Source organism: Tetrao urogallus, assembly GCF_951394365.1.
Source record: "Tetrao urogallus genome assembly, chromosome: 5".
Lineage (NCBI taxonomy): Eukaryota > Metazoa > Chordata > Aves > Galliformes > Phasianidae > Tetrao > Tetrao urogallus.
The window spans coordinates 40,933,116-40,956,171 of NC_136818.1; the positions used below are offsets into that span (position 1 = coordinate 40,933,116).

The 23,056-nt window shown below is 43.3% G+C and overlaps 1 protein-coding gene across 2 annotated transcripts in view; it reads right to left on the minus strand.

Moving 5' to 3' along the window:
- The window catches only part of MICU1 (mitochondrial calcium uptake 1), a gene marked incomplete at both ends in the record, with an annotated part of 79,715 nt that overhangs the window by 28,656 nt on the left and 28,003 nt on the right, over positions 1–23,056 (minus strand). The window contains 3 exons of one of the 2 annotated variants that reach the window (XM_079535317.1): positions 6,905–7,019; positions 8,224–8,289; positions 21,240–21,283. In XM_079535317.1, coding sequence (XP_079391443.1) covers positions 6,905–7,019; positions 8,224–8,289; positions 21,240–21,283 — 225 coding nt within the window. The remainder of the gene's footprint in view (positions 1–6,904; positions 7,020–8,223; positions 8,290–21,239; positions 21,284–23,056) is intronic. The other variant, XM_079535318.1, reaches the window with a different exon arrangement.

Consider the following 23,056-nt stretch of genomic DNA (forward strand, 5'->3'; position numbering starts at 1 on the left):
ATTGTTTCTCTTTGTCAAAATATTATATCTTTTTCTTCTTCTCTTCCTTAAAGCAAATATATCACGGTCCACTCGTGGAAACATAGCATGAACAGAGAAAGGAAGCCACTTTTATCCTATGTGTGCTAAGGCCATTCCTTTCCTTTCCCTTCTCCAAATGCAGAGAACAAGACCCAGAGAAGAACATTAAAGCAAGCAGTTCTGCAACAAAGTCCTGCAGAGTCATTATTTTCTAGCGACAGGAAAGTGACTTTAAATTGGTAAATTCAATTACTTCATCCCTTTAATAAGCCAGACAGACTGTTTTGTCCTCCAGCCCATGTACCTGCCATCAGCTCTCTGCAAAACCTCTCCCAACCAACAAGTGTAAATCATGGGAATGAGAAGGCAGCAGAGGCTATGAGCTCAGCCAGCTCCTGCTCAGGAACATGTGCCCTTCAGTGTGTATGCCCGTGGGCCCCAGACAGCCCATATTTATGGGTCCCAGGTGAGACAGCTGCTGCCTCCCCACTCAGGCACAAGGATGCTGACCAAGACTTACTGGGAAACAACCATTGTGACAGCAGCTAAATGAAGCCCTTTCACACCATGCCCATCACTTGTGGTTACATCAGCCTCTGCCACTTCCACCTTGCTTCCTTTTATGTTTGCAGAAACTTGTACACCATTAAACTCACTGGCAGGAGTTTGCCTGCCTAACACCTAAAACCCATTTCTGGCTTGTCCCCAGTATTACACTGCATTCCCTGCTCTTTGATTGTGCAAGCCATCTCCTCACAAGCCTCTCTGACATTATTAAGGATCAAGAGCTTTTCCTTACAACCAATTTCCCAGGAGAAGCAAGTCAGAAACTGGCCGGGGCAACTGCATTTTTTTCCCCAACTTTATTTCTAGGCTGTAACAGTTCAGTAAGAGAGTTCAAACACAGGACTATCTGCTCACATGAACATTTTTAAATTTGAAATTGGTTGACAATTTTAAAATGGCTTTTGTTCTTAAAGAATTTGTTCAAATACAGTGTTTTGCAACAGAAATGAGGGAAGACCAGAAGGCACACACACAGCAGCATCAAGAAGACAGCCAGCCTTCACCAACCAGCAACGCTGCCACACTGAGAACATCCACCTGGCCTATCAGCACAAAGCCCCAAGGCATCTCTAAGCAATCAGACGAGGCACTTTTTACACCAATTCCATCATTTTTAACTATTTTGAATTATTCAAGGGACCAATTTGCAGCACTCAATTGCTTTTTATTGCCATTTACTAACCCCAGAAGCAATGTATTCTGAAAGGCTCTAAATGCCCACTCTTGAGAAATGCCACATCTCACTACTTTCACACTTGTTTCATCTTCTTTTCCCCTCTTTTAGGAGAAAACAGCGTTCTACACTTAAAGAGATGACTCAACAGGTCTTTCTCTGCAACTGCTGTAGGACCTCCTGCAGCACATGACTACAGATGCATCTATACAGCATCTGTCTTGGAAGAAACAAGCATCAGGAAACCTATTTCAAACACCCTTCTGAGCTGACAAGATCAGCAAGGCAAAAACAGCCAGGCAAGACCACTTTCTTCCAAGCACTTGGAGTTTGCTTTGTTCAATACCTTTGCACTGATGAGGGGGATGTCTGTAAGAACTGGAGCACCCTCACCCCAACAGCCATCTGCAGCACTCTCCACCACATTGGTTTTTTGGTGAAGAAAGATTACCATGGCTCCTTTCAGATGTAGTTCAAAAATTACTTGCCAAAGCAGGGCGTCTTGGCAATGTTACGAAAGTACAACTTCTGGCTGCTCTTGTACCCTTACAGAACATCTTGTCTTCGGTGGGAACTACAGCAAGAAGCAGCTCGACTCCAACATCCATTCTGAAGCCCAGCAACACCACAAGCAAGTCTAGTGTGGGAAGGGAGATCAAGATTCCAGCTGGGAAACCATTTGCAGAAAAACTAGTCATTAGAAGTTAAACACTCCAATTTCTTCTTCTCCATCTATCACTAAGTGAAGAAAATGCATTTTCTTCAGCTTTGGGAGATGTGCATCTTTATAATCAACCCAAAATTAATACAGTCCTCCTACAGCAGAGGAAAATCAACTACAGAGATGGCTGTTAAAGCCTCACAGCTATAACAATACACACACGTGTTTTTCCAGGCCACATTAAAACCATCTTACCTTCTCCCTCCAAAGATTAATCAGGATTTTTCCACCTTCAGTTGCATGAATCAATACAGCTATTATTCTGTCCCTGCGTTTTAGCCAAGAAATCTCTCCCTCTGTTGGAACTGGAACATTTTTATGGAAAGAATCGGGGTCAGAGAAAAGCTCGCCCTGACAAGACTGCGGCCAGCAGCAGTATCTGGTTTGGTGCATATGATCACAAATGCAGCAGGGAAGAATTTGACAATACAGCTGAACATAATGATCTCCCAGTACTGCAATATTTTTTGAGAATGGAGTAGAAGCCCAATGGGAAGCAATTGTCCGTGGAATACAAACGTCAGAGCCCTCATTACAATGAAGACAGAAAAATATCATATTCCTGATCTTTTTTTTATTTGAATTGCTCCTTTATTTCTGAAAAGCAATGCTAGTCTAACCAATTGAACAGTTCTGTTATAAATAATAACACTATTAAACACTAACAGTTATTCACATGGAACTACTGTAATCAAGTCTGCAGCATGAAGACTGAGCTACAGGAACTCACTACTGGAACTGGTGCTACCTGTAAACAGCCAACAGTCTTATCACAAGGAAGAATCAGAATTACCTCTGGCTGAAATAACACAAATATGTCAGAATTAATCTTAGCATACAAACCCACTAAAACGCAGGTTTCAGCTTTAAGGCAGACATGAAACCCCAGAAAAATAAATTTTATTTTCAAACTCCAGGCAAAATCTAAAATACAACACTGCTTTCATGAGTGGGAAAGTGTCTTTCCTGCATGGCAAAAGTCCATCCTACTTGCGTTACTAACAAAAGTAGCACTTTTGTTTTCCAGGAGTCCTACCTGTGTGCTGGGAAGCAGAAAATGGTAGCCGTAGCAGCCCAACAACTTGCCAAAAAAGTTGTTTCCCAACCAGAAATGCTTCGGCAGCATTGCCTGGCTTGCTCTCAATGTGAGATGCCTGCATCCAGGACAGCTTCATAGTTGCCACCTCTGGGACCCAGGAGGCTGGTGGGATTGAAGACATCCCTAAACCTATGTATGCATACTGGGAGACTGAAGGGCTTGAAAGCTTAGAGTAATGATAAAATTAACATGAACAAATATTCTTAGTAACTCAGAGCAACCTCATTTCCTTTTCTTACAGAAACAAGCTGTATAGCAGTTGGTGTCACTTTGCAGGATGAAAACACCATCAGTAAGATTGCAGACCTCACTTTTGTGCCGAGCCCCACAAAAGGCTCATGACACAGTCAGAAAGTCATTCCCAGAGCTAGCTGCTTTGCCATTTACTCTCTAAACAGGAAAAAAAAAAAAACAGAGATTCAATCTACTCCACACAAGAGGTTTCCCAGGGGCCATTCCTGCAACAGCACTGGGAATTTGTGTTGCAGCCAGGAGCAGAGAGCAAGGAAATGAGAAGTGTCACTGGTTGGTGTGGCACTTGGCACAGAGCCCATAGGACACAGGGAAAGGAGCTGCACATCAGCTCTGAGAGTGCTGGCAAGGGAGCAACTCCTTTGGCATGAGACTACATTATTTAAACCGCTTTCCTCATGGAGTAAACCCAGACACAGTGACAGTCCAATTATGGAAGCACCACTAACTCATTCTGCTAACATCCAGCTCCTTCCAGTACCCGTTAATCAGGCAGGCATCAGCATGCCTGTACAACAGGCCACATTCCTTCTCAAAAGCTCCCTCTCCCCTTCCTCCAGCTGCTCTTTAAGTCCAAAAGCAAAAACCTCATTGCCTAGGGAGGCAACATCTGCTTTCCAATGGCAATTAAAGGAAATAGGTGCAATCCCACCTGTGTTCTGCTCACCTCTACTCTGCTCATAATTCTACCTCTGTACCAGAATACAAAGAGCAGCTGAAGCACCAGAAGCCACGTGCTCTCCCCCAGAGGCCATTCAAGCTCTAATTACCTTTAATAGAAGGCAGGCTTCTTGAAGCCAGCTATTTTATTAGCTTTTTTAAACTACATTTTCACAGAAACACAGCAACCAATGAGAACAGACAGTGCTAAAAGCGAGAAATCACTTGTAAATAGAATATGGTGACAGACTTCGTTTCATGTGCAATATGCAAACAGCTCTCTGCAAGCAACATGCAGATGAAGGCTTCAGCCCTCTCCTCTCCTCCCTCCCCAACAGCTGATACTCAGCCTGCATTTCAGGGAATCAAGTCAAAATGAGCTTCAGCTGCAGCTGCAGAGATATGGAAATGGAACAAAGCAGAGACAGCTCTAGCAGAACCCAGCAGCACTTTCAGAAAAGGGTAAGGAGACAGGTATATGGAGTGCACAGGATGGGCAAGAGCCACCCCAGCACTCACTGGGCACCACCACCCCAAGGAGCACAGCAAGATGCAGCCCTCTGCTCCCTTAAGTTTCCTGCTTCCAAAGGTTAACATCTTTCTAAGCTCAATAAGCCAGACCTGATCATCAGTGATGTCTTCTCGTGACTTCTGAGCACAGCAGAGAAGCATCTCTTCCTCCCACCACAGCCTCAACCTCATGGTTCCCTTCTAAGCTTGATATGCCATCTTCCAATTTAGTATTTTGCAACTTTTAGCTATATAGTGTGATCTACATCTCCCTGTTGTCCAAACACATCCTTAACAGTACTCTCAAGTTGAAGACCTGAGACTTGAACTCTCAGGTTCAAGAAACATTTGCTTCCTTGTATTTATTTAATTCCTAGAAGGAACACAAAGCACTACTAGATTCCTGCAAGGAAATGTTTAAAACCAGGTGAGCAGAACAGGCAGGGTGGCATAACAGGGGATTTCTATCTTTGCAACAGAGCAAGATTTAGTTTTATTTTCAAAAAACAAATGCTTTAAAAATGAAAGCACAAGTCTTCCTGGGGGCAAACTGCCATTTAACAGCAGCTCAGGAGATGGTCCTCTATCTTCAAGGGCCATTTAGCACAGTTCTTGAAGGACAAGCCAACACAAAAAGGAGCCCAAAAATCCTGTTTTCTTTTTTCCTCCTAACAGAAGTTTCTACCTTGCCTGCCCTTCACATCGTTCTTCAAAGCAAAAACCACACAATTCTTTCTCCTCTTGTTAGTCTGATCCCCTAGTAATTGTGGACATGTTTAGCACCCCAGAAGTAAAAGAGGAAAACCATTCTGCCTGCACAATGCTCTAATGCGAGGCCAGCTGATAATTCAGTGCAAGGTGGTAAATTGTTTTATTCTCACCACAAACAAATTAAACCAAAGCAGGAAGAATTTGTATTTATTTCTGCTGTCTGTGGAAGCACACGCAGTTTGTTTGGCATGGTGCATACTTGCTTCACAGCTTGTTCACAACAACTGGTGCAGCCATAGAAAGACAAGGGCAGTGCTTGCTAAGTCACATTCAGTAATGTGATACGATAGGTTTGGCTCTGCCATCTGCAGAGACTTGAATAAAAAGCACTTGCTATAAAAGTGAAAATAACTCAGATAATTTTGGCACAGTCTGGACTAATAGAAAAAAAGAACGGCAAAAATCTTGAGTCAGCTCTGAGACTCAAAGATGCAGATTAAAAAGCCAAAGGAAAATCCTTGGCTCGAAGCAGTGTCATATACCCGTGTTTGTTTTTGCAACACGAAGGTCACATACAAGCTTGCCCTGTCAGGGCAGGGTGACAACCAGAGCCTTGAAGCTTGTCCTGTCACAGAGCCCCCAGAGCGAGGTTTTCAGCAGACCAAGGGCTGCCTCTTTCATTCTCCCACATTACAGCATGCAACTGCACAGGAAAAAAATACAGCACCTGTTGCTTCTTCAGAATGCCAGCAACTTACCCGACTGACTCTGAGAACAGTGCAAGGCAGGCAGCAGTGGGGATTTAGAAAATAACATGCCAAGTGCCAGGATTTGGGTTTTAATAACTTTGTCAAATGGGAGAAAAGTTTGGCCCTATAATCACGTATTGTTACCACATATAAACATTTTTGCAAGTCTGAAAATAAACTGTTGCCATTCATTTGGCAAGCAGCACTGTTCTCTTCCAACACAACTGAAAGAGAACGAGGAATTGGTTAACTTCTTTCTTTGCTGGTGATATGGCATCTCCTGAGGTGCATCACAAAGATGGCCCTGTGCTTGCTTTCCCCATGAGCAAAGTCTAGAAATGCCATTCAACATCACCAAATTCTTCAGCTTCGCCCTTCTCTGCCAACAAAGTAAACTGAAGTCCCAACACTCAGAGAGCAGAAGGCTTTGCTGGGACAGAACAGCAGATCACAGAAATACCACGAATGTAAGTCAAGTGGTGAGAGAAGATAGAAGGTATCTAATGATGTTTGTTGAAATGTAAACTGCCTAACTTCTCATCAGATTACATCCAGCACAAGTGTGAGCTTACCAAATACAGCTGAAGAAGAGATTGTACAGCTCATCCAAACAGCAGTATCATATAGTTAGCAGAACTCAAGAACAACTGTCCATTTACAATTTTGAACAGCAGGTCAAAGGATCCGTTCCATAAAAAGCCACATTCTTAATTAAGAAATACTGCTTTGGAAGTCATCGATCTGCTCATCTTTCTCAACTACTGAAGCTAAATCTGAGAGAGATGAAGCAATGGCAATTGTTGACCCCGCTCTGGTTTCAAGCAATCAACAGCCCCTTTTAGGGAAATGTATGCAGAGCACAAGGGGAAGTTTATTGATGGTAAAAACTCCAAAACTTAAACAAAAACAGTAATTGCAAGGAAAAAAAAAACTGTACTTACTGGAAAGGACTGTTGTGAGGAAAATGTAGTCTGAAAAAGAAATGAGTCCACATTCCCCAAGCGCATAAAATATACTGTCTTCATCAGCAAACTTTTCTCGCTCCTGAGACAACTTCTGTTAGTTCATTCGACCCCAATCCCAAAAAGAGAAAATAAAGCAATGAATTAAATACAGAACCAAAAGGCTTTGTGTCCTTACCACCAAGCCATTCATGTACACACACCCCTACTGTCATCATTCATATTCAGCGGACCTTTTCCAGCCTTCAAATCTGTCAGAATTGGTCTACAAAGGTCAGTGCTTCCTTATCTCAAATAGGGATAAGGAATTGCACAACAGTTGGTTAGAACCAACTGAAATACAGATAAACTAGGTCAATTTTGCTTAACACTGCCTGAATCTATGAGAGAATACAGTGCTATATAAATCAGATTTTTGAGAATATAAGATTTCCAAAGGAAATTATCAGATTTCATTAATAGCATTTTCATTTTTAGTTGTACCCTGTAGTAGTAGCCAAGGAAATCTATTTCACACAAATGTGGAGTATGATCAAAGTTACTGTAAGTGTATAGCAAACAGAAGCACACAGTTCAGGAGTGAGCTCACTGAGGAAGACCAGGACTGAGACCATACTCTGACTTTCTTGTTCCACTTCTTTTCCAAAATGTTGAAGTTTTAATAGAAACTACCACGTGTTTTATCACCTGATCTCTTTATTAAGCTAAAAATCCAAGCCACTTTGATCTGCTGAAGCTTCAAAGACTGAAAAGGATCCATAAAACTGTTAAGAGCTGCATACTGAATTCCACACTGGTGACACATTTTAAGAACATGGCAGAAGGAGGCACGCACACACACACACAGAGGAAAACAAAATTAATGTAAAGAACAACAGGCGTGGATGGGGTTATTTCATAGAAATCAGTTCATGCAAGCACAGAAGCATGGTCAAGGCAGGCTGAATTTAGAATCAGCTTTAGGAAAACCACCAACAAACACCACCACACGAGGGCCCAGCTCCACAGCTGTCCCCCACTGTTACCTCTGTCTAGCGGAGATCCCATCATATACAAGATAAAGGAAAGAAAACTGGTTAACCAACAATACAACAAGCAGACAAAACATAACATCAAGTTGAACAGTTAGACTTGCAAGGAGCAAGAAGGTGTTGAAGCAACCAGGTGGTTGCTTGGACTGAGGGCTGCTACAAAGCCTGGGGCCACATCCCAGCAGGGTTAGCACCTCGCCCCTAGGGGGTCAGAGCCACAGGCTGCAGGCTGGCATCTCTCATCCAGCCCAGTTTGAGAGAACTCACCATTGCAGGTGGCAGCAGATTGGGGATGAGTTCAGCTAATAATTTAGATGAAAATTTAACCCGTATCTGGCTTGGAAATCACAAGAAAAAAGACAAAAATACACTTTTCAGGAAAAACGTTCAGCTCTATTGATCAAGCACAACTCTTTACAGCAGCTCTTCTTTATTCTCAGGAGCGCAACAGGAATTTAAAAGAGGTGTGTCTCTCACAGCAGAGAACATTAATGGCACTCATTTCACGCAAAGTAACTGATTTATGCTTACAGGATATCAGGTTGAAGCATCGTTTACTAAAATGCTTTTGCCTCCCCTTCCCATCAAGGCAGTTCCCACACAAAGCAGCCTTCAAGCCAACACATTAAGGGCAAAACCACCAAGTGGCTTTCCTTAAAACTAAAGGAAAGATCAAGGAGAAAATCAGTTTCCTGGTATTGCTCCCTGATGGTGCCATCAGCTGCATCTCACCTGCTCACATGATTCATTGCCCTGAACACCTTTCACCAGCATCTACCACAGACTAGATGCTAGCATCCACCTGCTTCATTTGCTCCAAGGACCCCATGAGGAAGGTCCAGAAGTTGATTTATTAATTTCCAAGGGCTCCACTTCTGTGCTTAAAATTCACAGCTAGCAAACTACTCAAACAAGTCTCCATAAAATTAAAAACCAGATCCACAGAATAACAATAAAATGGATATAAAGTCTGCTGCTCTCTAAAACATAAAGGTTTAGACAGATAGGAGGGAGAAGCATTTACTCATTTGCATCTTAAAGTCAATAAAAAAGGCTTTTTTTAAAGAAAAATTTTTTTTATACATTTGTCTTTTTTTTTCCTTTCTAGCTTCACTGCTTTCTGTGGAGCAGGGTAGAAGCCCTCCCTGCTATGAGAAAGACTAAGAGCATTTTTTTATCCTCTTTACAGATAACATTCTCAAGATTTATATTTCCTCATAGAGGAAGAAAACAATCAGTCAACTGTTTGCTCAGTGACAAGTGGATTTAGGCTTAGCTGCCATTCTGTTGTCAGCTCACAAACCTGAGTGTTACAGGTGCTCCCCTAATCAGAAACCCACCACAGAACAACAGCAAGGGTTGGGATGCATCAGCTCACATCAGTTTAACACTAGGATGAGAAAAGGATCTGCAATTGGCATTCTGTGAGATGTGTAGGGCAAAAGCAGACCAGTAAGCATGTCCAGCTGAAAACTTCCAGCACCAAGCCCATACTGTTGGCTGGCCCCAAGGCTTTCACAGACAGGTGACAGTTAATTAACAGAAGAAAATGTCATTCAAAAGAAAAAAAAGACAAATAATCAGCAGGTGGATTTTACTTATACATACACAAAAAATACACATCACATATGAGCAAAGGCTTCCCAGCCAGGTAGCACATCAGCCTGCCTGCACTACCAGGCCTGCTGTGGGGGGCACAACCTCCAGCACCAAGTGAATTTTCAGAGTGCTCAGTTACAAGTCAGACATCTTCAGTGTAATGTTTTTCTCTATCTTAACTCCATTCCCCAAAGCAGAACAATACATTAAAAACACTCAGTGCTACCGCAAGTGCATCCCAAACTCAGCATGTGCAAGTGAACAGGGCAGGCAAAGGGTTTACAGCTGTGATGCCTCCTGCCATCAGGCAGTAAACTTGTGGCAAACACACACACAGAGCCCCATTAACAGCTGCAAAAGAAAGCAAGCCAAATATACAATTGATTTCAGCCCAAGCACAACTGGGCAAGGTGAGTGACAAACCACCAGTCATGGTGGAATAACTCTACACACAGGTAAATTCTCTTACCGTATCACTAAACATCAACAGCAGGTAAAAAAAAAAATAGTAGCTTCTCAAAATGCCAAGCTTGGTGTGCACCTTCCAATTCAGACACAAGCAGCAGCTCAAAGACAAGCACCTCTCATGAAATAACTGGTGTTTTCCCTATACACCACCTGGGTTAAGCACTCATCTCAGTGGTACCCACTGAGGGGAGCAAACAGCCCCACAAGTGACTGTGAACGAAGTGGAATGCCACATGCCTGCAGATCCCCAGACTGTGTGATGCACAGAGACTGCAAGCAAGCAAAGCACCTAGAAACGTAACAAAATTCCACATATTCTGCCCCAGAACTGGTGAACTACAGGAGCACCCCTCAAGCCAAATGCAAAGTGCAGCTCCTAAGCAAAGGCAAACATACATGAGCTGAATCAAAGCTTCAAGGTACAAAAGATTTGGAAAACCCGCTTGTTCCTTCCTTTGCTTGCTGAATATCACCCTTACTTTGGATGACAAAGTGTTTTTTTCCAGGGATGAATGAGGAGTGAAAGGTGCCAGGGAGACGCAGGAGCAGTGCGCCAACCCTACCACACAGAGCTGGGATCACTGGCATGAACTCATGCTTAATAGATCAAACGACACAGTCTGTTTAATACTGGATTAAGCAAATCTAGAGGAGGATGCAGTTCTGGTAATTAACAACTGCCATCTCTGGTTTTGTTCTGTGCTCCTGACTGCAGCTAGGAAGCTATATCAGCAAAATCCTTGCAGACCCGCTTTGTTCTGCATTTCAGAACTCCTTAACGAGCAGCACTGGACTTGCCACTTTGGGAAGAACATACACTTGGTAATTCACTTCAAGATGTCAGTGCATGCTCCAGTCCAGAGAAGAAAACATGCATTCAGCACCATTGTTCACATAACACCTCTGTGTTTCAGTATCACCCTGGTACTTTCTGCAGCCGACCTTCAGGAAGTCATCAGCCCCCCGCCCTCACCCACCAGTGATTGTCTTCCAGAACCAACAAAACATGACAGTACATGCAAGACGAGCATATCTCCAGAATCAGAAAGTAATTTTGTGAAAGGAATTTTAGGTGAGCCATAACCATCTCTTATCGATATCGTACAGAGTTCATTCCTTTTTAAAAGAAACATCTCAAAGTTACCAGCATTACTTGAGAAATACAAAATTGTGAACATTTCAAATAGTGATAGCAGCTTGCTGCAAAGCATTCTGTTCCAGTCCCAACTGACCACCCTCAGTTATGCTAACCATTAGAAGACATTCATACACTTCTCTTACCATTAACAATAGACAGAGGAAAAGAAGTTTAGAAATGCAGAAATATTTTTGTTTCACAGTAGGGGGTACTGAAAATCTCTGCTATAAGTTTTCCCAATACATACATTTAAAATCTCTGATTAGGTCTGTCCTGAGTTTTCCAGCTTCATAAAGTGAAGCTGTAATTTTTGTATTTATATACAGCAATAACTGTATTATTGCAGTTTGGGAACATGCATCTCAAAAATGAAGATGCATCTAAAAGAGCACGTGACCAAGATGGACTTTATAGAAAGCAACCCCCTGCAGTCTCATGTCAATTTCCACTTTATTTTTATCTGCCTTATAAACTCTTGCTAACCCTAAGCTGTTGTCAAAATGGTAAAGCTTGGGAATTGCTTTTCTTTGGGAGGGGCTGACTGGGAACCCCATTCCTATTTATGAACACCACATTAAGCAGCACATATTAAGATTATGCACCATTAGTCCTGCTGGCATCCGACTTGACCCGTGGAGGTTTAACTCAGCAGACAGCACTCCTGCGAATAAAAGCCTATTAGGAGCTCCACTGCTGCTGGAAGAACAAATCTTCCCATCACATTTATTGGACAGCCCTTTTAATGAATGCATTGTAAATGGTCTTTAGTACCTACCACTGGAGTTGTTTGACATCTTTAAAAGCGGCACTTGGCCCCAGGCAGCACACTGAGGCAGCACACTGAGGCACCACATGTAAACACGCAGCGAGGAGGCTCCAGCTTGCCTTCTCAGAGCCTGCAAGGCACTTGGCAGGGACGGACCCAGCCCCTTCCACCTGGGAAATGGCTGTGCAGGCTCTTGCTGCAGCACCGCATTAGTCAGTTGCAAAAGCAAGAGAAGGAAAAGCTTAAAGGAAATGCCAATGCAAGCTGCAGGCAATCTCACCTCTGTCACTGACAATACTGAACTTTGCCTGCACCCAAATGCTTAGCTAGCTTCTGAAACAAAAGGGACTTGTTTATTTTCACTTGTTTTTCTGAAGATGGGAACTTTAGAGAATGAAAGCCATGAATTTAGAAACTTTATGATACAACCCATGCTGGCACCTCATGCCTACAATAAGAAAAGGGAAAGAAATAGGAAGGAAAAGGCTTTCAGAAGCAGACAAACACAGAGCCTTTCAGCCTCTGTGTTCCAAAACCCTGTGGGGAGAATGGCAGGACAGGTTCCTGTGCAAGGAAACAAGGACAAAAAAAAAAAACGTGAGGGGGAATAGAGCATTTCAAGGCATTTTTTAAAGCTACCTTTAGAATGGGGATGCGAAATCATTTCAGATACAGTGCTTGGGACTTCATATCAATAAAATAACAAAAAAAAGGTGTTTAAGTTGTGACAGAAGTCATTACAGCCCACGAAAGTAACCCAGTAATAATAATAAACCAGCAGAGAATTTTATGGTATCAGCAGTAATGGCTCCAGATGATTTATTATGAGTTCTACGTATTAACACGGGTAAACGCAAATAGACTCTGCATGGCAAATCAGGGTGGTGTCACAGCATAGGATAATTTATGACTGCCTGATAAACACTGCAGTTTATGACCTTTCATGAGCACATTTTAATAAAGAGCTTTTAAACTCTCTACTTGTGGGTTATTTATCTGCCTACATGCACAGGGGACACAAATACACAGCAGGACATTGATGAGGTTCTGCATCTCTCTCTCTCTCTCTCTCCAAATTTGAATTTGGACACATACAGAGAATGAAGAATTAGGCATATTATTAGTACAGGTGGTCCTCTGAGACTGGAAAGAGATTTGCATTCGCTCCTTCCAGCCAGGCTGGAAATACTCATCCCTTTGCAACAAATGGCACCTGAAACGCAAGGCCAGCATTCGGCACAACCAAGAGAAATGACACAGACTTTCCAGACCCTTGGCAGGCAGCACACCCAGTCATGCACAGGAAGAACCCCTGCTGGGAAAGCAGAAAGGAAATGCTTCTGAAAAGGGACAGTCTACACTGCTGCTCCCTGCACTGTGGTGCCTGCTGCTGGGTCAGAAAGCGGTTGTGAATTCCATCCTCACCCTCAGCTTCTTCGATCAAAACAAGCTGACTCATTTATGGCCACAGTTTTGGCTATAAAAGCTAGCAATAGCTTCTTAGGAAGTATTTAATCTTTACCCACTGCACGTATTTGCAGCTGATGCAAGTTCCCCCCAGTCTCTTAAACATCTGCAGACACAGATCTTTCACACAGGGGAAAAGAAAAAACCCTCAGTGCTGAAGACAAACCTCCAACCTCTAGAAGTTTTCTACCCAAGCGTACAGGAGATGAAGCTCTTCTGCTCCTGCTCTTCTCACAACAGCCCTTCCCACACTGCCTGGCCTACAGCCAGCTCAGCTCCAGCATCAGGTCTGTCCAACCTCTGCCACCCTGAAATATTTCTATTACAAGATCACGCACCTGTGTTTGGGAAATGCATGGACAGGAAGCGCCCGTAGGAGCACAGACATTTGTCATGGAAATTTGGCGGGGAAGGACTGAATCAAGGTCCTCCATGTCCCAAATCATGCTTCTGAACTGAAACATAAACAGGCACTTAGGTCTCCAATTGGAAGACAGGGTGCTGCCTTCCTGCATCTCAGCCTGCATTGCAAAGATTTGTGTGTCACATTTAGAATACTTCTTCCATTAAAAAAAATGCTGTGTGATTGCACAAGGTAAACTGGTTTCATTAGTATCACAAAATTAGAGCACAAAGCCACTAGAAGCCCTTCTACGAGCTCTAGTTCTTGCTACCCCATTCTTGAACATGCTCACCTAACATACTTCTGTATCTCTAAAAAAAAAAAAAAATAATAATAATAATCAGGGAATTTTGCAAAAAGGACCTTCCCCAAATTCACACGCAGTCAAGCACCCAACATTTCCCAAGCATTTTACAAGCTTAGGCCAGCAAAACACCTGTTTTTTCCTCACAGAATAAAAATAATTCCAGGCCTCAAACAGAAAATGTCATTTTTGATAGACAGCCTACTGCTGCCTATGGAAACAAAGAAACAAAAATGTCAGAGGCCTCAAAAAGCAGCAAGAAAATAGGAGGACAGGAAGGTGCAGACTTGAGTGCTGCCATTTAGAGATCATAGCAACCTAAACTGGAGTGTTTGGCCATAAATCCTTTAGGTCAGGTCTGATAGAGAATGAGTTCAGGATTATTTCTTACAGGAGCAGGGAGAAGGAGTCAGCATACACTGTCCCTTTTACATGAAAAGTGCACATTATGAGGTCTGCAGCACAAAGTAATAAAAGCACATGCTGTCTGCTTTGTACCTGCCAGAAATCCTGGTGGAAAGGGAAAGGGTTAGAAAAGGGAAGAAAATGAGGGAACGCTCAGTTACACCAAAACCAAAGCATCATTAGAATAAAGACACAAGTACCACAGATCAGTAGCTGGAAGAAATACCTGCTGGATACCTAGAAACCAGAATGAAAGAACACAGAGAAACCAGAGCATTTCAACAGGATCCACCAAAGGAGCCCTGGGAAAACAGGCAACAGAGTTAGTAGTACAAGGGAACAGCAGGGACAACTCCCTTAAAAATGAAGTATGTCCCAGAGGTTTGGTAGAAGAGGTAGGAAGGGATGGAGCGTGTACTGTACGTGGAGGTAAAGCAACTCAGGAGTCCATAGAGATGTTTGTGTGCCATGCATTTGCCAATAGTAGAAGCAGCAAAGCCTTTTCTTTGGTAGGATTCATTTTTTAACTGAAAAGGAACAAAGAGGAACATGCAATTCAGTGTCACACAGATTCCAGTGACCCCCACACAGGAGAAGGCAATACGAAGTAAATCAAGACAGCCAACCAAAGCAGCGGAGGGCCAAGTTTGGCCAAGAGGAAAAGCCAATGAGGAAAGAAACTCACAAATAGGCAGTGGTGTCAGCAAAGAAAGCAAAGAGAGAAAGCACTCAGCTCGGTTCACAGGTTTGCTTGTTACCTGCAATAAGCAGCATCCCTGTTTGCTTTCCCCAAGCCATGGCAAAGAACTCTCCCTGCCCGCTGGTTGGAACACTTTGGGGAACAGCAGAGGAACTTGCATACAGAAGAGCGAGGTTATTACTTACATAAGGTGCCTCCTGCTTGTAATGTAAACACGAGCAACACTAAGCAGGATCAGAAGTGGAATGAATTTATAAGCAGGAAATCTGAAATTAGACACACTTGTTTCACAGGGATTACAGAACAAGCTAGATGAGCACCTCAAGGTATCTCCAAGCCATAAACAGCTTTAGCTGCTACTAGCTTACACAAGCATCTCAAATGCTCTTACCAAGCACATCAACAGGACCTCATACAGCTGAGCTCACAGGACTCAACTGTTTCATTCCACCTAAGGAATGGCACCTGAAGCAAAGGAGGACTTGAAGCTTACAGCAGCTTACACCATTCTGGTGCAAATCTTGTGCTCATACACAAACCAGAGGAACCCAGAAATTCAAGCCAATGTATAAAAGCCCATTTTCTTTATCTCCAAAATTAGCAGAAAGGTCCTTTGATTCTCCAGAAAAATCTATACTAAGGACAGTTCACCTCCTCCAATCCTTTCCATGGAGAGCCTTCCTGAGCCCATTTTCAGGCTCCAAAGGATGCCCTTTCCATCACCTGGCATGACATCTTCCTCCTGTACTGCCTCCCAGCAGCTCTACAAGGCTTAATTCCAGGGCAGCTCTTCTTTCATGGACACACACACCAGTGACAAGACTAGGCCAATCCTCGGTCTGGTCCCTCACAAAAGCCTGCTACCTGGATGACTGAATGAATTGTGGCACACAAAGGCTCTTCACAGCGGGAATAAGTTCCAGGTGACGTAGTGGTCCTTACCTAATTCTTCTGTTCTTACACTTCAATCAAAATGAAGAATATCAGAGAAACCAACACAAAAGTACATGTAGTTTCAAACAAATTGCCAGGATAACAGAATACACACTTGTAATATAACAGCAGTCAGAACATCTAGACACACATCAGAACACCCCCCCTTTCCTTTTGGGAAGTGATAAGGACTGAAATGAATGCCTGCAGGCTACAAGCAGCCCTACTATTTCTGGTAGAGACTGACTGCTACCCAGAAAGGGAAAATCTCTTCCAGGTAAGGGTACAGAAACCATCAGAAGTATTCACCTTCACCTTCATTTCATTACCACTCTGCATTTCTCTCGGGCATCCCAAAACATCTAGAGATGCAAACATAAACGCTAGCAGGAAGGACTTCATTTGCAAGTTTAATTAGAGGGCAGTGAAAGCCTCTCTAATTGCTTGTTTCATCAATGGTAGCATGAGGGTAAGCTGCTGTTAGTAGGTTGTGGGCTTTAGTTTGTATTAAGCAGCAGCAAGACATTCCTCCTGGAGCGCAAAAAGGGAAAGTCAAGTTTATTCAGCACCAAACAAGCTAGCTAGGTTTCTTCTACATTACGTGCTCACCACATCCATTTTCTGCCTTCATTCTTGTGTTTATACCAGGCTGTTCTGCTGAAAGACCCCTGCTGAGGCTCAGCAAGATGGGGACCATGCTGAGTAGTGGCTCGTCTGTCTGCACAGGTGGCAGGGTATGGATTCAGAACAAGGTAGATATGCAGCCTGCTTCAGAGGAGCACCACTACCAGAATCACCTCTAGGACATTAAGTTTGTTAATCACTAATGCATAACCAAAGGAACAGCAATTAAACAATGCATAGAAATGGAAATTTTTAAAGTTACATCTGTACTACACACTCAACACCAGCGAAGCCTGTGCACACAGTTCTGCTTAGTAATGTGAGAGCTTATTTATCACCACCAACTTGCTAAGCAAGGATGAAAGCAGTGAGTGATGAAAGTACAAGAAACTAATTTGAAAGTCTGATGCAGGAAGGAAGTCTCCACACCACTCTCTAAAATGTTCCTTAAGAAGCACCGATGAGCAGAATGCAGCTGAAGAACAGCGTTCTGAAGTTCAGGAAGACTGCACTCCTAACAAGAGATACACCTTCAAAGATGGTGAAACACAAGGAGGGGCAAATGATATTTTTCCTTCAGCACCAATGAGCAGAGTGCTTTGCTGATGGGCACCCTTTTACTCTGCTCTCATGAGACCCCACCTGGAGTACTGCACCCAGTTCCAGAGGCCCTAACACAAGGACATGAAGTAGGAACAGGTACACAGAAGGGCCATGAAGATAATCAGAGGCCTGGAGAGCCTCCCCAACAAGGACAAGCTGAGAGAGCTGAGGCTCATCAACCTCGAAAAGAGAAGGCTCCAGAAGGAGGGTCCTTATAGTGGCCTTCCAGTACCTGGAGCAGGCTGACAGGAAAGCTGGTGGGACACTTTATTAGGGCAGGTAGAGAGAGGACGAGGGAAAATGGCTTTCAACTGGAAGAGGATACTTTTAGGCTAGGTGTTAGGAATAAATTCTTTACTTTGAGGGTGATGAGACACTGGAATGGGTTACCCAGAAAAGCTGTGGGGGCCACCTCCCTGCAAGCACTCATGGCCATACTGGTTGGGGCTGTGAGGCTGTGATCAACCTGGTCTAGTAAAGGTGTCCTTCCCTATGGCAGGGGGTTTGGAACTAGATCTTAGATGCTTCTTCCAACCCAAACCTTTTAATGATATTGTAAAATGCAAGAGGAAGAAACACTTAAGGTCCGAGCACCTTAACTTCACAGTATTTAGAGCTACACGCTGGAACCTGTCTGGTCTCACATCAGCCCATCACAACATACCTGCTGGGGGAAGATGCTTCACTGGCAATCAGGCTCAATACAATGAATGCTTGGAGATGTTGACTAACTCATTTGTCCCCCACTGAATGAAGAGGAATCGAGACCTCTTTCCCCGTCTCTAGAAGTCTGTTGGGGGAGAAAGAAGCACAGATAAAAACAGAGCCAGGGACAGAGCTACCTCCCTGCATGTTCAGCACGGCAAAGAAGAGGATGGGGGTTATGTTGGCAAACAGATCCTATCAAAGATTTTCACTGTATGAGTGCCTATGGGGTTTTTGTCTCAAAATGAGTGAGGGAAAAGTACTTAGAATCAAACGACAAGAGTGCTATTCCATTAATAAAGCACTACATTTACTTTCCTCTCCAGCCACTCTTTAAATTAACACTAAGGAAGAGCAGGAGGAAAAAAAGAGGTATGTGTTCTCACTGTGGCATTCAATCACATGAAGCAAGATGCTTCAGAAACCCCACATAGAGGCACATCAAAAATATTTGGCACTACCAGTCCCAATCACTGCACATCATTCAGCTACTCTGATTGCAATTTTAAGTAAATATAATGCTTTCTCTGATAAGAACAGCTCATATCTGCATATTAATGGCGCAGCATTTCAATCTTGACCATTTAAGCTCAAAATTCACACCCACACTTTAAACTTGGTCCTCTAATATATAATGAAAATGCAACTGGCTGCACAGCTGTTTCTATTGGTTTTTTGTTTGTTTTTCACTGAATCCCTTTCTAAATGAGTATTTACTTGCAATCCTGGGTAGAAACTTCTGCTGGGAACCAAAATTATTTCTCTTCTCTGCTCTTCAGCCACTACCTAGCTTGCATATTCCCAAGAATTTTTTGGAGCACAGCTTGCTCTTGTCTGAATAATTACATACTCGTCTTCAAAAAAAAAAAAAAAAAAAAAAGGAATTTCCAGTGCAGAAGGCTGACTTGGAGCATGTACCTGCACCAAAAGTCCCATTACCGCCATGCGACATCTGTAGGGATGCTTAAGGGAACAACGGGCTCTCAGCTTGCTGCAAGAATTCATTCTCTCCTCCCAATGCCATGAAACCAAAGGATCAGAACTGCGTCTTCACAGGCAGAGCCACAGCTGAGCAAAGGCAGAGGCGGCTCCGATTCCCAAGAGAAAGCGGGAGCTGGACACGGGCAAGAAGGAAGAGGCGCAAGAGGATTCAATCCATCAGGTCCTGCTCTGCAACTTAAACCTGAATGAGGGTCAGTCCTGCAGCACCTTGAGTGCTGCCTGGCAGGGTAACGAGCATTTGTTTTAAACTGAAGCCCACAGCAGGCAATAAGATGAGAAATAAGAGTGCTATCAAGACAGATCAATCTGCTGTCAGCTCTTCTTTACTGAGGGAGAGCCAACACCAACCTACTTCATGCTCTCTTCAAATGATTGCCTCACCTGGACATAACCACCACCCTAACAACCAGAGCCAGCTTTAGTCAGCCCCAAGGCACCTTTAAGCAAACAGCTAAACAAACAAGAGTCTGTCTTCATTTTCAACACAGCAAGCTGCTTCTAGAGCATTATTAGACTGTGGGAAAAACAGATCCCAGGATAAGGTAACAATGAAGACCATTATAACACCCTAAACCTGCTGCCTCACCTTCAGACCATCCAAATCAGAGCATACAGACATCCAAGTGCAGCACTGACCCCTGTAAGCTGCTTAAAACCGTTTCTCTGCTCTACGGGTCAGAGGAGGTGATGCTTGGTACATCACATGCAAACACGTTCTTTTGAGACTCGGCACTGAGGGCTCAACTGAGAACAAGAAGCTGAGTTAAGAAAACTGCATCCCTTTGGATCTTCTACCTAATATGATTGGAAATGGTTGTACAGTGCTCAAGAACAGAACCACCAGCACAGATTGTGTGGGTTTCAACATTCCTTCCCTGCAAACCTTGCTTATGCAAAACCTAAGAAATGAATGTGAGAGCTTGACAAGACAAAGCAATGAAAGCAGTATGATGTAAAACAGACTGCTACAAACCAGGGGAAGAAACATTTGGTATTTCGCAGAGAATGTGTACTTTTTTTTTAGATCACAAAAAGCAGACATCATAGTTGTGTGGAGGGGAAGAAAACAAGTGTTCACAACACACTCCACTTTTATGCATCAAAACAGCTGCCAAAACACTACCATGCAATTGTCTGTTTTCAAGTCAGCTCCCGCCTTGCTGCCTGGGAAAGCAGAACATTGCACAGCTCAGATGACAGGGACCCCAGGTATTTGATCACCTTTTTTATTTACCTTTCCCTACCAAACACAATACAAGGCAGGGAACTGCATGCATTCAGCCCACATGGTGTTTATGTAAGTCTTTAAATGCAAGTTTCTCTGGCAAGGCTTCCTAGAAAAGCCTAACACATCAGGTACATCACTTCAGCAAGGAGGGGGATCAGAGATGCTTGCTGCCCTTTGGAAAAACAGAAGCTTTATTTTCAGATGATGCAGATGGAATGAAAATGTTGCTAGCAGCCAGGGTAACAGTATGCGCCCACAGTGAGGTAACAGAAAACTAACCTGCATTGGGTTAGTATGGGCTGGTAGTCCTGGGGACAGAGCTACCTCCACAGCGGGATTAATCAGGTCTTCAATTTGCATAATAACAGGTAGGATGCCACATGCTCCATTACACAGGCAGACAAAACTACAGAGTATGATCAGTGATTTACCAACATGTTTCATGTCAGCACAAACATCCAGAACAGCTGTGTGCCACTGTGGAAAGGACCTAGGGTTCAGAAGGGGAATGAAGCAGAGGTATCTCATGGGGAGGGGGTGGGAGGGACAGGGGAAGGTGCTTGGGATGCAGAAAGGATCAGGTGTCTCCAGGAACCTGGAGACAAGCTAGAAGGGAAAGGTCAGGTGAGATTTCCCTGAGAAGGCACAGCTCATAGGGCTCACTCATAACAAAGCAGCAAGGAAGAGTGATTACAACATACAATTTTCTGGCATACCAGTACTTAAGAGGCAGCAATATTTTGACTGTAAACAGGACATCAAGCTCCCTTTGAAATGCAGTAACTGAATAAGAAAGTGAATTTATCAAAAACACTACAACACTATAAAAGCTCAGAAGACAGTACTTGCACTTACACCTAGGCACAGTTAGTAAGTACAGGAGTCTAGGTTAAAAAGCCTTATTGAGTAGTTAGACTGTTAAGTGTGTATGTGCTCACCTTCCCATCATAGCGTTTCACTATAAACTGATCCAGCCCCAGATCTGAAAAAGAAAAGAAGAGTAATTACAAAAAATGTTCTCAGATGACATAAGCAAACATTTCTTGGGCTTTCAGATATCGTAGTGATCAAGTAGTAAAACAGTCTAATGTAAAAGTGAAAAAGTTACATTTTCTATCTTCCTGTATGCACATTGTATTTTGATCACAAAGGACAAACAAAGCAACAGAGAAGGAAACATCTATCCAGCAGGGGCAATAGCAGCTCCCAGCACTTCCCATGGGATCCAAAATGCCCACCCCAAATGTGAAGACTTCTGGTGTGCCAGTTGGCAGAGATCCCGCCCACAATGCTCCACGTAAATGCACATTCACAAAGCTTGTCCTTAGTAACATCTTTTGAACAATACACTAATAGCACAATGAAGGATTGTTCCCATAAATGAGAAATACTCATACAAATCCAAACCTTGTTTATGTTGTAGTAGAGAACTGTTCAGATGTAATCAGATTTTAAAGGCAAAGAGTTGTAACTGCATTCACAAGTGCTTTAACTAGAAGGGTGCTTCGGAGAAAGGCAGAAAGAGCTTATGTATACTAGGAAATTCCCATTCCTACCAACACAAAGTACTTGGCTATCCCCAAGTGGGAAAAACAGCATTTTCAGAAAGGGGGAGCAGAGGCCTCCACCATGCATCCTGTACATACGAGCAAGATCACCAAAAAAATTAGGGAGGTTAATTTGAGCTTTGCAATACAGATCAAAAAGACGCATCCTGTGAAGATAAAGCAGAGCTTGAACCAAATGGCTGGATGTTGTGTTGAGGGACATGGTTTAGTGGGAGCTACTGGGAGTAGGTGAACAGTTGGACTGGATGATCTTGAAGGTCTTTTCCAACCTTGGTGATTCTATGATTCTATGAAATGCTTTCAGTAGTTCAGGAGCACACAGGCCAATTTTCATTTCTCTAAAGAGTAAAACCCTCTAAATAGCTACATCCCATGCATTTTCTGGGACTGTTTATGATAATTATCACATGCTCATTTCAATTTAAATTAGAAAAAAAGGAAGAAAAACAAAATAAAATCTCTTCCAGCTCATTTGGAGGAGCAGCACACAGCCTGCTGCATCACCTGCCTGTGAAAGAGGGTGGCAAAACACCTCCCATCCACTGAAGAAGCTGATAATGCTTACAGTGCCAAAAATGAAGTTATTCATCACTCCAGGGCAATCTCCTCAATCTCCCTAAGCCAAATCAGCTACAACTCCTCTGTCACCAACGCCAAAGGCGGAGGTGGCAGCCTCTGGGCTTTTTGTGTTGTGTGAGTACTCAGGGCACCTTCTCACCATTTTGCATGCCCAGAGGAAAAAATTGCACATTCAAGCACTTTCAGAATGCAACCTTCTCTTCTTCTAATGAACTTTATGTCTGAAGTTACAGGATAAATAGAGCTACGCTGAGAGGCAGGTTTTGTTTAACGCACGCGTTCATTTTGCCAGAGAGGTCACATAGCTGGGGCACAGCCCTCCTGCACACCCAGATGCTGAGCAGGAGGGCTGTATGCCATGCATTGCAACAAGTCATTTCTCCTCCACACCTCATCTTCCCATGCCTGAAAAGAGTGCTTAAGACACATCCCTAATATGTACTCACAGAAAGCTACAAGAGGACACAGGGTAAAAATAGCAGGTGAAAGTATGCCTTAATGGCAAACTGCTCGCACTTGTCACTGCTAGGAAAGCAAACAGGTTTCAAAGGAGACCCAGAATGAGAAGATGTTCAAATATCAAGGAAAGACCAGCTGCTTTGATATTT